The sequence below is a fragment of the Xyrauchen texanus genome, chromosome 37 (assembly GCF_025860055.1).
Source record: "Xyrauchen texanus isolate HMW12.3.18 chromosome 37, RBS_HiC_50CHRs, whole genome shotgun sequence".
NCBI classification, from domain to species: Eukaryota; Metazoa; Chordata; class Actinopteri; order Cypriniformes; family Catostomidae; genus Xyrauchen; species Xyrauchen texanus.
In genome coordinates this window covers 12,249,620-12,265,322 of record NC_068312.1, presented here as the reverse complement: position 1 = coordinate 12,265,322, position 15,703 = coordinate 12,249,620, and the positions used below count along the sequence as shown (strand labels likewise).

Genomic DNA, 15,703 nt, shown 5'->3' with positions numbered 1-15,703 from the left:
GCACTACATCTTATCATTAAGGCATTTTTTAAAAAAATTGAAATCCAATCATTCTGAACACATATAAATATACATATAAATCCATAATCCATTTGACATCCCATTCGAACATTAATGTCTCTACTCAGGTGAGCCAGAGTTCCGATACACAGCAGGATACCATGGTAACGAGGCTCTGGGACGAGAGCTTCTGCTGATGCTCATGCAGTACCTGTGTAGAGAGTATAAAGATGGCAACCCTCGAGTTCGCCACCTGGTTGATGAGACACGTATTCATCTTGTGCCATCGGTCAATCCTGATGGCCATATGAGAGCTTTTGAAAAGGTGTGTCATTTATACAAAGGTTAAAGGTTAGTATGTAATTCCTGTGCCACCATCTGATACCAAATGGATCTGCAAGTATTATGATTGCTAATAAATAGATTCCCCCATATATTCCTAACAGCCCTACTCTAGGCTAACATGTCGCATTTAGGGATTTTTACCTAATAGGCTACTGAATAAGCTAATGTTAGAAAAGTGATGTAGCCAGGCTACCTGTATAGATCCATTTGGTGTTTGTAAAGGATCTTGTAAACACAATGCCGTTGTTTATGTGTGTTTTAATACATTCTCTGTCTGTATGTACTTTATGAAGCCTTTTTATGGTGCCCTTAATATTTGGTGATACTGAATGCAAGTTTTTTTCTTTCTGTCTTCCATTGTTCGTACAAAACTCTTACCTGCTAAACAGCTTGTTACAGGTAGTCCCTTATAAAATACACACTAGTTGAACCAGAAGTTCAGTTTTCAGGCTACTGAAACAAACAGAATTTTTTTTTAAAGTGCCACTAACCCACTATTTAGACTCATTGGGTAAGTCAACATACTAATGATTCATAGTTGTATGTACAAATTAAACTAGGAGAGGAAAAAATATTTTATAGTATTTCTTAAAAATTCCAAACCACTCCTATAAATATGTCTTTGCATTATTTCACTTTGGTGTTGGTTCTTAGAACTTTAATCTCATGATGGGTTTCTTTTTGTGCTTGAACACCAATCAAACAGGGCTCCGAGTTGGGCAGCTGGACATTAGGGCACTGGACTGAAGATGGCCATGACATCTTTCAGAACTTTCCAGACCTAAATAACATCTTCTGGGATACAGAGGACAAAGGCATGGTGCCCAAATTGACTCCAAACCATCACGTGCCTATCCCTGAGGGTCATCTGACAGTCAATGGCTCAGTAAGTAAAGAAATACTACTGTAAGGAGGTCTGTTGGGGAGAGAGCTATCCGTTAGCATTTTCATTCATCTCAATGGCAGTTGCTCAGCTGGTGCAGTAACCACCGGAGGTACTGTACATGAAATCTGAAATCTTTGCTCATGGAACCAGTGGAACGCGGTAGCCTGCTTGCACCTGTTTCGGCAGTTCACGTAACACGGTCAGGGCATGGCGTTTTTATATGGGACCCCTTGTGTCACTTCATTCGACACAACGTCGAGTGAGTGACAGATGGGGAACATCATGGTTACTGTTGTAACCTCCGTTCCCCGAGGGAAGGAACAAGACATTGTGTCCCTCCTGCCACAGCACTAGACCTACCACTGTAAATGTCCGTACCTTATTTTTGGCTCCTCAGTGCAAAATTCTGACTGGCACTCGCTTCCCCGCTTACCTTTATACCCATATGTCCGGGGTGGGGCATGCAAATTCTGTCTGCCAACTTGACATTGGCCTTTTCTCAGGTTCAGAGGTACGTTTTGCGTCCCAGGAAGACCCCTTTTGTCACTTCATTTGACACAACGTCTCATTCCTTCCCTCGGGGAACGGAGGTTACAATAGTAACCATGACGATTTATCACTTTGGAGACACGGGAAATGTATATCCTTACAATGCTGATTTTAGCGGTCAGGGAAAAAGTTATTCTAGTTCTCTTCCCTTTTAAGGGCCCTCAAAAAATCAGGAACTGTTAACAAAATATACTTTACTATAATGGAATATTAACAATACATACTGTATGTTGCTTTAAATCTTTCTTCAAATACACAGCTACTTTTGAATGGCCGACAATAGAGAAAGATGCTATTTTGAACCAGATGGTATAGTTACAGCATCTACCTGCAGGGATTTACTGGGTTTTGCTAACCTGCCAATAATATTGACCATTGTACACTTTTTAATGAATAAATAATATTCTTTATGTTCTATTCTTTATTCAGGTTGCTGTGGAGACTCTTGCCCTCATCTCCTGGATGGAAAACTATCCATTTGTACTAGGTGCCAACCTGCAGGGTGGCGAGAGACTGGTGACATACCCCTTTGACATGCGCCGCCTCACAAAGTCATCTGAGGAGAGAGAGAAAAAACTCAACTCCAGAGCAAACAGACGCAAGAGGCAGTATGAGGAGGAGGAGGAAGAAGAAGAACCCAACCCTTACCTTCACATTGGGTACCATCGGGAGAGCTATAGCAGCCCCCAAGAAAACCATGCATACCATCAAGAGAACTATGGCTACCATCAAGAAACTCATGGGTACCGCCATGAGAACCAAGGCTATGATGAAGAAAATCAAGGGTATCATGAAGAGAGCCAAGGGTACCATCATGAGAACCAAGGGTACCACCATGAAGGACACTCTGAAGGGTACCATGAGGGCTATCAAGAAGGATACCCTGAGGGCTATAGGGAGGGATATGGAGAGGGTGAACCAGAGGAGGAAATCAGGGTGATTGAGGACCAGTCTTTGTTCCGCTGGTTGGCCATATCTTACGCCTCCACTCATCGCACCATGTCTCAGGCCTACCAAGGAGGTTGCCATACTGATGACCCAACGGGTGGAATGGGAATTGTCAACCGTGCCAAGTGGAAGCCCATCCCAGGAAGTAAGCATTAGGAATTTGTAATACACTATGTCACAAATGTATTAGTTGAGCTAATTTATTAATTTAGAAGTATCATCAAAGCTGAAGTGGGTATAATTTTTGGATCACAAGTATCACCAAACGGAATTGCAAAAATAATTGCCCTGCTCTAAACTCGTGCAATTGGTTGTGCCAATGTTGCTGGGATGCTCAAAAAACAATGCAATGTTCAACATAGAGTCAGAGTGTTCCACTTTTCAGTGAAATCAATCCTACACATGGCTTACTTTATACTGTAGGTGTCTCTGCATATTAAGCTGGGATAGAAAGAAGTTTTTTAACATAAAAAATGGCCTACCTCTTTATTAGGTATGAATGACTTCAGCTACCTTCACACCAACTGTTTTGAGCTGTCCATTTTCCTGGGCTGTGATAAGTACCCACATCAGAGTGAGCTCTCGAGAGAGTGGGAGCATAACAGAGAGGCCCTGCTGACCTTCATGGCTCAGGTGAGCTGCTCATGTCTACATTAGTAAAATGTCTGAAAGACAGTATTCAAGGTGACACATTACAAGAAGGTTGTAATCGTTAAAACATTAGTTAACTACATTTGTTAATAAGAATAACAATTATTTTACAGCATTTGCATTTCATCTTGGTTAATGATAATTTCAACATTTACTAATATTTTTTTTTATTAAAAATGTTGTATACGATTAGTAAGGGATAGTGTACAGTCAGCCAATTTTTAATCGCCATAAAACCCAGGCAGAGTCTTGTATCACTCTGAAGGTTTTTTATTTTTTTATTGTGATAACAAATGGCTGACTGTAGATTATCCCGCTTATTACAAGGCAACTAATCAAATAAATAAATGCATGGACGTAAAATATTGATTTGCGTTGATTGTTATATGTGTCAAGAAAGAAATCGCTGAACCGCTGAATTCCACAGATATGATTTGGGGTTCTGTTGTTGTTTATTTTGAAAATAATGAGAGTCTGACTACTCATTATCCAGCTTATTACAAGACTACTTGCCAAATAAATGGAAATGAAATGAGTTGAAAATATTTTATTAGCTAAAATGGCAAAATGACTCCCAATGCCTGGATGAGTGGTCTGATTTGTCTTTATCCCTGAATCCACGGTTGTTATTAAGAAATATCAGATGTAATAACATTAGTTAATGGAATATTCCAGATTCAATACAAGTTTAGCTTAATTGACAGCATTTATGGCATAATTTTGATTACCACAAAAATAAATTTCGACGTGCACTTCGTTTTCTTAAAGAGTTAGTTCACCCAAAAATGAAAGTTATCCTATAATCTACTCACCCTCAACCCATCCAAGTGGATATTAATTTATTCTTTCAGCCAAACACAATCAGAGTTATATTAAAAAAATATACTGGCTCTTCCAAGCTTTATAATTTGAGTGAATGGTACCTTAGATTTTGAAGCCCAAAAAAGTGCATCCATCCATCAAAAAAGTCATCCATACTGCTCCAGGGGGTTAATAAAAGCCTTCTGATGCAAAGCGATGCGTTTTTGTAAGAAAAATATCCATATTTATAACTGTATATACTATAATCACTTGCTTCAGGTAACGGCCGTCCATGAGAGAGTTGAGTTCCTGCGTATGATGTCAGCTCATGTAATCTTAAAACTTTATTTATTCTACAGCATCCTGGAAAGACGCACGAATGCAACAAATTAAGACTAATACATATCTACAGTATAGTTAAAACAACTCACTTCTTGTCGCCGTTTGCCTTTGTTGTAAACAACACGCGCTTCCGCGTTCATCAATTCTCACTGGAGCTCACGCCTACGTCATATGCCGGAACTCGACTCTCTCCTGTGGACGACCATTACCGGAAGCAAGTGATTATAATTTATAAAGTTATAAATATGAATATTTTTCTTACAAAAATGCATCCATTCGCTTCAGAAGGCCTTTATTAACCCCCTGGAGCTGTATGGATTATTTTTGTGATGGATGAATGTTTTGGGCTTCAAAATCTAAGGTACCATTCACTCCCATTATAAAGCTTGGAAGAGCCAGGATATTTTTTTTATATATAACTTTGTGTTTGGCTGAAAGAAGAAAGTCATATACAACTAGGATGGCTTGAGTAGATTATGTGATAATTTTCATTTTTGGGTGAACTAACCCTTTATAAAAAAAAAGCTAAAATCTGGGTTACAGTGAGGCATTTACAATAAGGAACATTTTTGAACGTTATAATACTTTTTCAAAAGTATAGCTACAAGACAAAGGATATGTGCGTAAAGTGATTTTAGTGTGATAAAATTACTTACTAACCTTTACTGTGTAAAATTATATCCAATTTTACAACTTCGTTACCATGACAAAGTAATGTCAACAAACACTTAAACCCAAGAATGACTGTAAAAATGACCATTTAAACATATTTACTGCTCAAATAATACATCAGTTTAAACAGAGGGATTAATGTAAGTGCTTTTATAAAATTATAAGCTTCACATTTCTGCCTTTAAACCCTCCAAAAATTGGCTCCATTCACTTCCATTGTTAGTGCCTCACTGTAGCCTCAATTTTTGCTTTTTTTTTTTTAGAAAAGAATGGATGAGTCTAAATACATTTTTCTAATCAATCTCAGTAATCAACATTATGCCACAAATGCTGTCGATTGAGCTTAACTTGTATTAAACCCAGAATATTCCTTTAATAGAATATGAACTTACATGAACTAACAATGAAAAAATGTGTTTGATCAATTAACATTGACCAAGATAAATTAGAGGTTAGTTCATGATACTTAATGCATTAACTCATGAAAAAACATAGCATTTTATTGTAAAGTCTTTATCATATTCATCATGAGTCGGTAACATGTTTAGGAATAGAACAGCCCTTTTAACAGTGCCTGAATGACTTCATATGAACTTTTGACCTTTGCCCAGGTGCATAGAGGAGTTAAAGGAGTTGTAAGGGATAAAGAGGGCAACCCCATTATGAACGCCACAGTGTCTGTGGAGGGAGTCAATCATGATGTCAGGACAGGTGAGATGATGTTTTCTGGATTTATTAAATACTCACATACTTAAAATACTGAAGTCATCACAGTGTTGAGAGGGCATTCTTAACTAATTGTAGTAAGGATGACTCACAACGTCCCACAAACCATCTATTAGATGTAATGAAGTCAACTAGTTTGAAGTTGCATATACTTATATATACATATATATATACACACACACACACACACACACGTACAACGTACAACACATCACAAATTGAGGCGGATGGGCTACAGCAGCAGAAGACCCCTCTGGGTACCACTACTGTCAAGAATGTAGAGACAGGACCCAGGTGCAGAAATGAAGAAAAAAAAGGGAATTTATTTGATACATAAGGGGTGAAAACAAAAACCAAAACTCCCACAAGGGGTAAAAACAAACATAAACTACCCCAAAGGGGAAAAAGGGTAATCCAGGTAGAGAGAAGCAGGACCGATCAGACCGAAGACACGCAAGACTGGAAACAAGATGATCTGGCACTGGGCAGCGAACACGAGGAGACAAAAATAGGGAGAGAAATCATCAGGTTAACAAGACAAGGCAGGTGTGACTAATAAATAATAATGGGCAAACAAGGAGGTGGGGTATGACATAAGATAAAGAGACACGCAGCGATACAGAAACAAATGAAGCCACGTGCTCTCACAAGACAACAAAACACCCGAATGGCATGAGCGCACATCACCAAGACAATGAGGCAATATACGCCCATGCCAACCGACAAACAAGACGAGAGAATGCGTAGCAATGCCAAACAAAGCGATTCTCACACTAAACAAAACCTGAGCATGCAAACGTTACACAATGCACACAACAGGCAACAAAAATAAGACAGACCACCTGTGTGAGAGTTAAGCTGCGCGCACACCGGACACCTTAGATCAAAGTGAACGAATCTTAGCACAACATGAAGACCTCTTGTGACCCAAGCGCGCAAAGCAACGCGCAATGCGAGGCGCAGCCGTGTTCATGAGAGACAGACAAACTACTGATGCGAGTGCATGCTGCCAAGATGACATAAGCATGATGCACCCATGCCAGTAACAAACAGACATGGAGCAAGAGTGTCCGGATCCCGACACAGAACAAAACTGAACCAGACAGGAAATCAGGATCCAGACACCATGTTCCCGACATGAAACTAGACAGACTGAATAGCGCATGGCGGGGAATACAACTGAAACCGTGTGCTCACACAAAGACAGACAACAAAACACAAGACAGACATGGGACTATAATGCCACGGACTTGTCAGACAAAACCCCTGACTGACAGAGTGACAAGACCGTAACAACTACTGTCAGCTAAGAACAGGAAACTGTGGCTGCAGTGGGCACAGGCTCACCAAAACTGGACAGTAGACGATTGGAAAAATACAAATCTGGATTTCTGCTGAGGTACACAAATGGTAAGCCCACTGCAGCCACAGTTTTCTGTTCTTGGCTGACAGAAATGGAACCCAACAGGGTCTTCTGCTGTTGTAGCCCATCTGCCTCAAGGTTTGACATGTTGTGTATTCTGAGATGCTGTTCTGCTCACTACAATTGTACTGAGGGGTTATCTGAGTTACCGTAGCCTTTCTATCAGCTTGAATCAGTCTGGCCATTCTCCGCTGACCTCTTTAATCAACAAGGCATTTTCTGCCACTCATTGGATGTTTTTTGTTTTTGGCACCATTCTGAGTAAATTGTAGAGACTCTTGTGCGTGAAAATCCCAGGAGATCAGCAGTTACAGAAATACTCAAACCAGCCCACGTGGCACCAACAATCATGCCACAGTCCAAATCACTGAGATCACATTGCTTCCCCATTTTGATGGTTAACTGAAGCTCCTGACCCATATATGCATGATTTTATACATTACACTGCTGCCACACGATTAGCTGATTAGATAATCACATGAATAAATAGATGTACAGGTAGATGTACAAGATGGCGGCGCGGTAGCACGCAGCGGCCACTCCGGATCCACAATGGTGCTATTTTTGTTAAAAAAGCCCGACTTTTGCAACACATGGACATCGGAGCAACCGGTGTTCGTGTCTACTATCGCCAGACACTACTGAAATATAAGACTCATGCAAAAACCAAGCTGCATGATGACCTGCAGGAGGCGCTACGCGTACTCGGCTTGCTGCGGAGACCAGGCCTCCAGCCCTCGGCGTCGCCTGATGCCGGTGGCCGGGGGAGAGGACGTCGTAAGCGGTGTGCGAGAAAGCGGAAGCGCGGAAAGAGGGCGGGGGTCCATGCTAGGCTAAAAACAAACCCTAGCCGGCCGGCTCTCCCGTCTATCCTGCTCTCAAATGTTTGCTCCCTGGACAATAAACTGGACTATATCCGACTCCAGCAGGCTATGCAGCGTAAGTTTAGATACTGCTGCGTCTTTGTTTTCATGGAGATGTGGCTCAGTGACAGAGTTCCGGATGCCGCCATTCAGCTAGACGGGCTCGCCTCGTTTCGTGCCGACAGAAATACAGCTCTCTGCGGTAAGACTCGCGGTGGTGGCTTGTGTGTTTACATCAACACGGAATGGTGCAAGAACTCTATGCTAGTCTCTAGTTACTGTTCATCGCTGTTGGAGCTTGTGACTGTTAGATGCAGACCTTTTTATCTACCACGGGAATTCACCACTGTTTGCATAACCGGAGTTTACATTCCCCCCAGCGCTAACGCTAAGGAAGCGCTCTGTGAACTGTATGGGGCTATGAGCGAACTGCAGAACGCTCACCCCGACGGACTGTTTATTGTCGCCGGAGATTTCAACCATGCAAATCTCAAGACAGTGCTCCCTAAATTCCATCAGTATGTGGACTTTGCAACGAGAGGGACGAACGCGCTTGATCTTGTTTACACAAACATCCCAGGCGCGTACCGGGCGGAGCCCCGCCCCCACCTCGGCTACTCAGACCACATCTCTGTTATGTTAATTCCAGCATACAGACCGCTCGTCAGACGCACAAAACCGCTTCAGAAGCAGGTGAAAACCTGGCCAGCAGGAGCCATCTCTGCTCTTCAGGACTGTTTTGAGTGTACTGACTGCCACATGTTCAGGGAGGCTGCAACATATGGTGATTCTACCAACTTGGAGGAATACACAGCATCAGTGACCAGCTACATCAGCAAGTGCATTGATGATGTCACTTTCTCCAAGACCATCACCACACGCTCCAACCAGAAGCCGTGGATCACTGCGGAGGTGCGCACGCTGCTGAGGTCCCGAGACTCCGCCTTCAGAGCAGGCGATAAGGCAGCCCTAAGAACAGCTAGGGCCAAACTGTCACGGGCAATCAGAGAGGCAAAGCGCGCACATGCCCAGAGAATCCACAGTCACTTCCAGGACAGCGGTGACACGCGGCGCATGTGGCAGGGCATCCAGGCCATCACCAACTACAGGACAACATCAGTTGCCTGTGACAAAGATGCCTCCCTTCCAGATGCGCTGAACGACTTCTACGCTCGGTTTGAAGTGCAGAACGATGTGATGGCGAGGAAGTCCACCCCTCCTCCCAACGACCAGGTGCTCTGTCTTACCACGGCAGATATGAGGAAAACTCTACGTAGAGTCAACCCACGGAAGGCTGCTGGACCAGACAACATTCCTGGCAGAGTGCTCAGAGGATGTGCAGACCAGCTAGCAGATGTTCTTACCGACATCTTCAACATCTCTCTGAGCAGCGCCGTTGTTCCAACGTGCTTCAAGGCCACCACCATCATCCCCATGCCAAAGAATTCTTCAGTGTCCTGCCTCAATGACTACCGTCCCGTCACACTTACACCCATCATCATGAAGTGCTTCGAGAGGCTCGTCATGAGGCAGATTAAGACCCAGCTGCCCCCCTCACTAGACCCACTGCAGTTTGCGTGATCGTTCAAACCGTTCAACGGACGATGCCATCACCACAACCCTCCATCTGGCCCTCACCCACCTAGACAATAAGGACTCATACGTTCGAATGCTGTTCATAGATTTCAGCTCAGCATTCAACACAATCATTCCCCAGCACCTGATTGGAAAGCTGAACCTGCTGGGCCTGGACACCTCCCTCTGCAACTGGATCCTGGACTTCCTGACTGGGAGACCTCAGTCAGTCCGGATCGGGAACAGCATCTCCACCACCACCACACTGAGCACTGGGGCCCCCAGGGCTGTGTGCTCAGTCCACTGCTGTTCACTCTGCTGACTCACGACTGTGCAGCAATGCACAGCTCGAATCACATCATCAAGTTCGCCGATGACACGACCGTGGTGGGTCTTATCAGCAAGAACAACGAGTCAGCATACAGAGAGGAGGTGCAGCGGCTGACGAACTGGTGTAGAGCCAACAACCTGTCCCTGAATGTCGACAAAACAAAAGAGATGGTTGTTGACTTTAGGAGAGCACAAGGTGAACACACTCCGCTGAACATCGACGGCTCCTCTGTGGAGATCGTCAAGAGCACCAAATTCCTTGGTGTTCACCTGGCGGAGAACCTCACCTGGTCCCTCAACACCAGCTCTATCACCAAGAAAGCCCAGCAGCGTCTCTACTTTCTTCGAAGGCTGAGGAAAGCACATCTCCCAACCCCCATCCTCACTACATTCTATAGAGGGACTATTGAGAGCATCCTGAGCAGCTGCATCACTGCCTGGTTTGGGACTTGCACCGTTTCGGACCGCAAAGCCCTGCAGAGGATAGTGAGGACAGCTGAGAAGATCATTGGGGTCTCTCTTCCCTCCATCAAAGACATTTACAAAAAACACTGTATCCACAAAGCAACCAGCATTGTGGACTGACCCCACACACCCCTCACACAAACTCTTTACCCTCCTCCCGTCTGGCAAGAGGTACCGAAGCATTCGGGCCCTCACGGCCAGACTGTGTAACAGCTTCTTCCCCAAGCCATCAGACTCCTCAATACTCAGAGACTGGTTTGACACACACGTGTCCTGAGTTGCACTTTAATTACTGTCACTTTATAACTGTCTGCTACCTCAATAACTGCTATGTGCATAGAACATTATCTCATAGTATGTTATGTTTACGTTTTTAGAAACTGTCATCTTTTTGCACTACTGAGTACTGGTCGGCGCTGCACTGTCTATTGTCCTGTTCATTGTCAGTAATTTGTTGTACTGTCCTGTACTTTTTGCACATGTTTGCACGTGCACTTTATATAGGTATATATAGGTAGTTTATGTAGGTATTTTATTTTCGTTGTGTAGTCTCATGTGGTCCTATGTTGGTCCTTTGTTGTTTTGATGTAGCACCATGGTCCTGGAGGAACGTTGTCTCGTTTTGCTGTGTACTGTACTAACTGTATATGGTTGAAACGACAATAAAAACCACTTGACTTGACTTGACTTGACTTGTATGTATATACTATATAAATGTGTATACATATAAAATATTTGTATATATTTAAATTAATGTATTTAATATAATTTTAATTATTAGAATATAACTCCTTATTCTATATGTTGTTTGCAGTGCCCTTCCAACTGAACATATATGCTCCATTTGATCTCCAATCTCTCTTAATATTGCTGAATACCCTGTGAAGTTCACTTTTGAATGCACCTTTAGATTTTGTAGCTGTGGAATTCATTATTTTGCTGTGATTTACAGTACCTGAGACAGTTTGCACTTTAAAATCCTTGTGAAAAAGTTGCGTATTTAAATGAATCCTCTTTAAAACACAGCTTCTAGCATTAGACATGAAAAAGGACATCTTTGACAGTTGTGTCATGGCTGAAACTTTTTTGGGCACCTCGCACCATGAGCACTGCATTTTTAAGATGCCGTGCAATTTAAAAAATGTGCCTTAAGACCTTTATGTTCTATTGCGCTCTGTCTAGCTTTTTCAAAAACAATAATGTGAACCTTAGAAATGTAGCTGCTCAGGGTCAGGTGAATGCAAAACCAGTCTAATTATTCAGAGCTTCCTTAACGACGAGTAGTTGACTAGTCATTTAGGTAACCCAGCCACAAGTAGGTTTTGAAAATGTACAGTGTTGCACACTCTTAATTTGCACCAAAGAGTTACAATAAAAATGTGGAAGAATATTAAAAAACCAAGGCTCTCTTTTACTCTTAGGCGAATCTGGTGATTACTGGCGACTTCTAAACCCTGGTGAGTACCGTATAACGGCCCGAGCAGAAGGCTATAATCCCTTCACCCGTCTGTGTGTGGTCGGATTTGACCCAGGTGCCACCCTGTGCAACTTTGACCTGGACAAGTCAAACTGGGACCGCATCAAACAGATCATGGCTCTCCACGGCAACAGGCCCATCCGGTTGCTGAGCAATGGCAACAGGGGCGGTGGGCAGAACTATCCAGTAATATCCAGAAATAACCAAATTCTTGAAGGAGTTCCGAGCAGCGCTCGTATTAATCGGTTACGGCACTTGAGACAATATCGAAAAAGGTTGCTGGCCCCCAAAACAACCCCGCCTACCACGACCATAACTACAACCACAACCACCACGACTACGGTCCTGCCCACTACAGAGAGTACCACACCCTGGTATGACTGGCCTCTTGAAACCCTCGAAGAGAACACAACCCCTCCAGAAGAGATTGAGGTTACAGACACACTGGACTACAACTACAGCTACAAAATAGACGATTATTAAAGAAAACTACAGATAGTTTCACTCCTTTTGGACTAGTATAGGCCAAAATTGCCATGCTTTCACCTTTCGGTTTGATTGGTTTCAGAGACTCACTTTCTTTGTTCTTAAATATTTTCCAAGAACATATGGTGGTAAATTAATGAATGTTGTGATTAAATATCTTACAGCCATCAACAACAAAGCCGCACATGGATCCATTTTGCCGTTATGAGTGAGTCCAAGGACTCGAACAGCTACGAGTAAAATCTCCAAGTTGTCGTAATTACAGTAATTCCGAAACATGAAGTGAGTGCAGCATTTTGCTTTGTGGATAACTTTTGCTGGAGTAGGCATTTGTGACGTAATTACACGTAAAATTTTAATTTCCGAACATTAAAGTCAATCTTGATTCTCATAAGCACTCAATATTCTTATTGTAAAGATTGTAAAGGTAGCAGCTTTCAAAAGCTTGCAAAACCTTAAGGCAGTAAGAATCACTCTTATGTTCTGATGCTACACATCTAAACGGAGAGAAGAGAATGCTACAGTATTTACAAAGAGGGGACTTAATATTTTTCTCACAGCCAGTGTTTGTTGAAGACAATATCACAAGGTAAAGCTCCACCAGGTTCAATGGCCTGAGGTAAAGAATTTTTTTTTTTTACAGTTAATAAAGTCTTGTTTACATATTCACACTGTTGATTGTTTTATCTGCATTATAGTGCACAAACAAAGTCATCATGTTCAAACCCTGTTAGAGCAAGCACGAACTTGCCCATGTTGTCAACATTATGACAAGCTTTGTTTCAAAAGTGCAGGATCTTCCATCATAAGCTACCGCAAACCAAGAGTGTCTCGACTTTCAAGACCAAAAAATAAATAAATTAAAAAAAACAGACAGCCATACAGAGACAATTTTGGCTTTGATGGTTTGGTGGTACGTCATTGTGTACACAAAAAAACAACCCACACAATCCGTTTTTGTCGATTTTAGCAAGGGCATATCCTTTTAAATTTGTCAGTTGTAGACAGTTGTGCACAATCTGCAAACTGACCAGCCCACACAGTATGAACCCCAACGTGAAATTATCAGTGAGAAATTTCTCCACCATCGCAAGTCCATTAAGGGAAAATCCTTATTGCGCAGATTCCCGTTGAGACTTCATTTTGCTGTCCAAAAGTTAGTTTGGCTGAGTCTTGTCTTTTGTTACATTTTCATACATCTTATGCCAACTATTGTCCTAAACCTCACCTCGCACAAAAACCTAATACTGCAAATGTGGTTAGATAAAAATATTGTCATGATGATAAAAAAAATAGATGTCAAACAGTTCAATGAATAGACACTTAAACAAATTATAATACTGTATAGAGCATATGGTGTTATTGTAAAAATGCTACATACGCATACTGAGCTAGTCAATAGAACAGAATTCATCTTGTGGGATTGATACATTGAAAGTACAAAAAAGTGCCCAAATGGTTATAAATCAATATATTAATAATTGCATTTCCCTATAGGGTAGCATGATCCAGACCTTTCACAAGCGTTATTGGTTGTTTATTCTGTCCATTATTAGGCTAATTTATCATATGAATAATGAAGACTTCTGCAGGCAAAAGTACTAGGCAACATGAAGGTGCTGGAAACGTTTTACCAAACAGGAAAACATCCGAACCTAGATTACGACATATTTTCAAACCCTCTGATTTTCTCATAACAAAAAGTAATTAATCTCTATTTTAATACAATAATTCCTTGATTCGTAATGACCGAAAGAACTAGGTCGCGAGTACAAGCGGCCGAAATGGGCTTCCTCAGAAGGGTGGCGGGCTTCTCCCTTAGAGATAGGGTGAGGAGCTCGGAGTAGAGCCGCTGCTCCTTTGCGTCGAAAGGAGTCAGTTGAGGTGGTTTGGGCATCTGGTAAGGATGCCCCCTGGCCGCCTCCCTAGGGAGGTGTTTCAGGCACGTCCAGCTGGGAGGAGGCCTCGGGGAAGACCCAGGATTAGGTGGAGAGATTACATCTCCACACTGGCCTGGGAACGCCTCGGGGTCCACCAGTCAGAGCTGGTTAATGTGGCTCGGGATAGGGAAGTTTGGGGCCCTCTGCTGTAACAGCTGCCCCCGCGACCCGACTTCGGATAAGCGGTTGAAGATGGATGGATGGATGAATTCCTTGATTCCCCCAAATCTGTCACCACATCTAGTTCTCAGGATGCTGCCTTTGTAAAGTCATACCTGAACATCTTTTCAGAAATCACTTCAGACTCATCATCAGAGACTAGGCACTTTTTGTGGTTAAGTAAGGCTCTCGCTAAACTAATGTGCAAACAAATTGGGGAGAATACAAGCCAGTGTGGTTATCACATCTTCCTTAATCAGATACCTAAATCTGCACAATGAGAACAGTTTTAGGTGTATAACTATGCCCACCAGAGCTGAATATGAAGAGCTGCATATACCATTTCTATTCTGTTTTTAGGTCCATAAACTTTCTCTTTGTCCTACCCAACAAACTCAGAGCCATTAGTACGATATAACACAGTTCATCTCATCGAACAGGTCCTCCTCTTGTCGTGCGATTGGTTGCCCTGCCCTTCCTCGACTCAGGAGGTCAGTTGCAGCGCTCTCCATTTCGTCAGTTGTCATGACAGGCATTTGCAATTTCTTGTTTTGTAAAGTCAACAAATTTTTGGTCTTTGGCATAGAGACCCAAGCTTTCGGATATCAGGATCTAAAAGGTAAATAAAATAAGACGATAATAAAACTAGGATTTAAAGGAATGTTCAGGGTGCAATACAAGTTAAGCTCAATCAACAACATTAATACAATGGAATACAAAGTCACTTGCAATGGAAGAGAATGGGCCAGTCTACAAACGTAAAAATACATACCCTTTAAAAGTACAGCCACAAAATGACGACATTATATGCGTAAACATGATTTTAGGTTGATTAAATCAGAGATTTACTGGCGTTTCAACATTTACCAAAGGTTTTACGTGCCCTTGGTCATCATAACAACAAAGTTGGGTTTATTGGATGTACCTTTACACAGAGTAGGTTAGTGAGCCATTCTATCACATTAAAATCACATTAACATGTATAATCTTTACGTCTCGTGGCTAGACAGATTAGATGGATCAGATTTTTGTTCCAAGTATAAAATCCTGTTTATACTTAAATTA

At 42.3% G+C, this 15,703-nt stretch overlaps 1 protein-coding gene across 2 annotated transcripts in view; it reads left to right on the top strand.

Moving 5' to 3' along the window:
- The window catches only part of aebp1b (AE binding protein 1b), a 41,868-nt gene extending 28,660 nt beyond the window's left edge, over nucleotides 1-13,208 (top strand). For both annotated transcript variants that reach the window (XM_052108253.1, XM_052108251.1), the window contains exons 17-22: nucleotides 129-325; nucleotides 1,052-1,231; nucleotides 2,210-2,873; nucleotides 3,222-3,361; nucleotides 5,806-5,905; nucleotides 11,998-13,208. In XM_052108253.1, the coding sequence (XP_051964213.1) occupies nucleotides 129-325; nucleotides 1,052-1,231; nucleotides 2,210-2,873; nucleotides 3,222-3,361; nucleotides 5,806-5,905; nucleotides 11,998-12,536 (1,820 nt within the window). In that variant the 3' untranslated portion in view covers nucleotides 12,537-13,208. The remainder of the gene's footprint in view (nucleotides 1-128; nucleotides 326-1,051; nucleotides 1,232-2,209; nucleotides 2,874-3,221; nucleotides 3,362-5,805; nucleotides 5,906-11,997) is intronic.
- The last annotated feature ends 2,495 nt before the right edge of the window (nucleotides 13,209-15,703 follow it).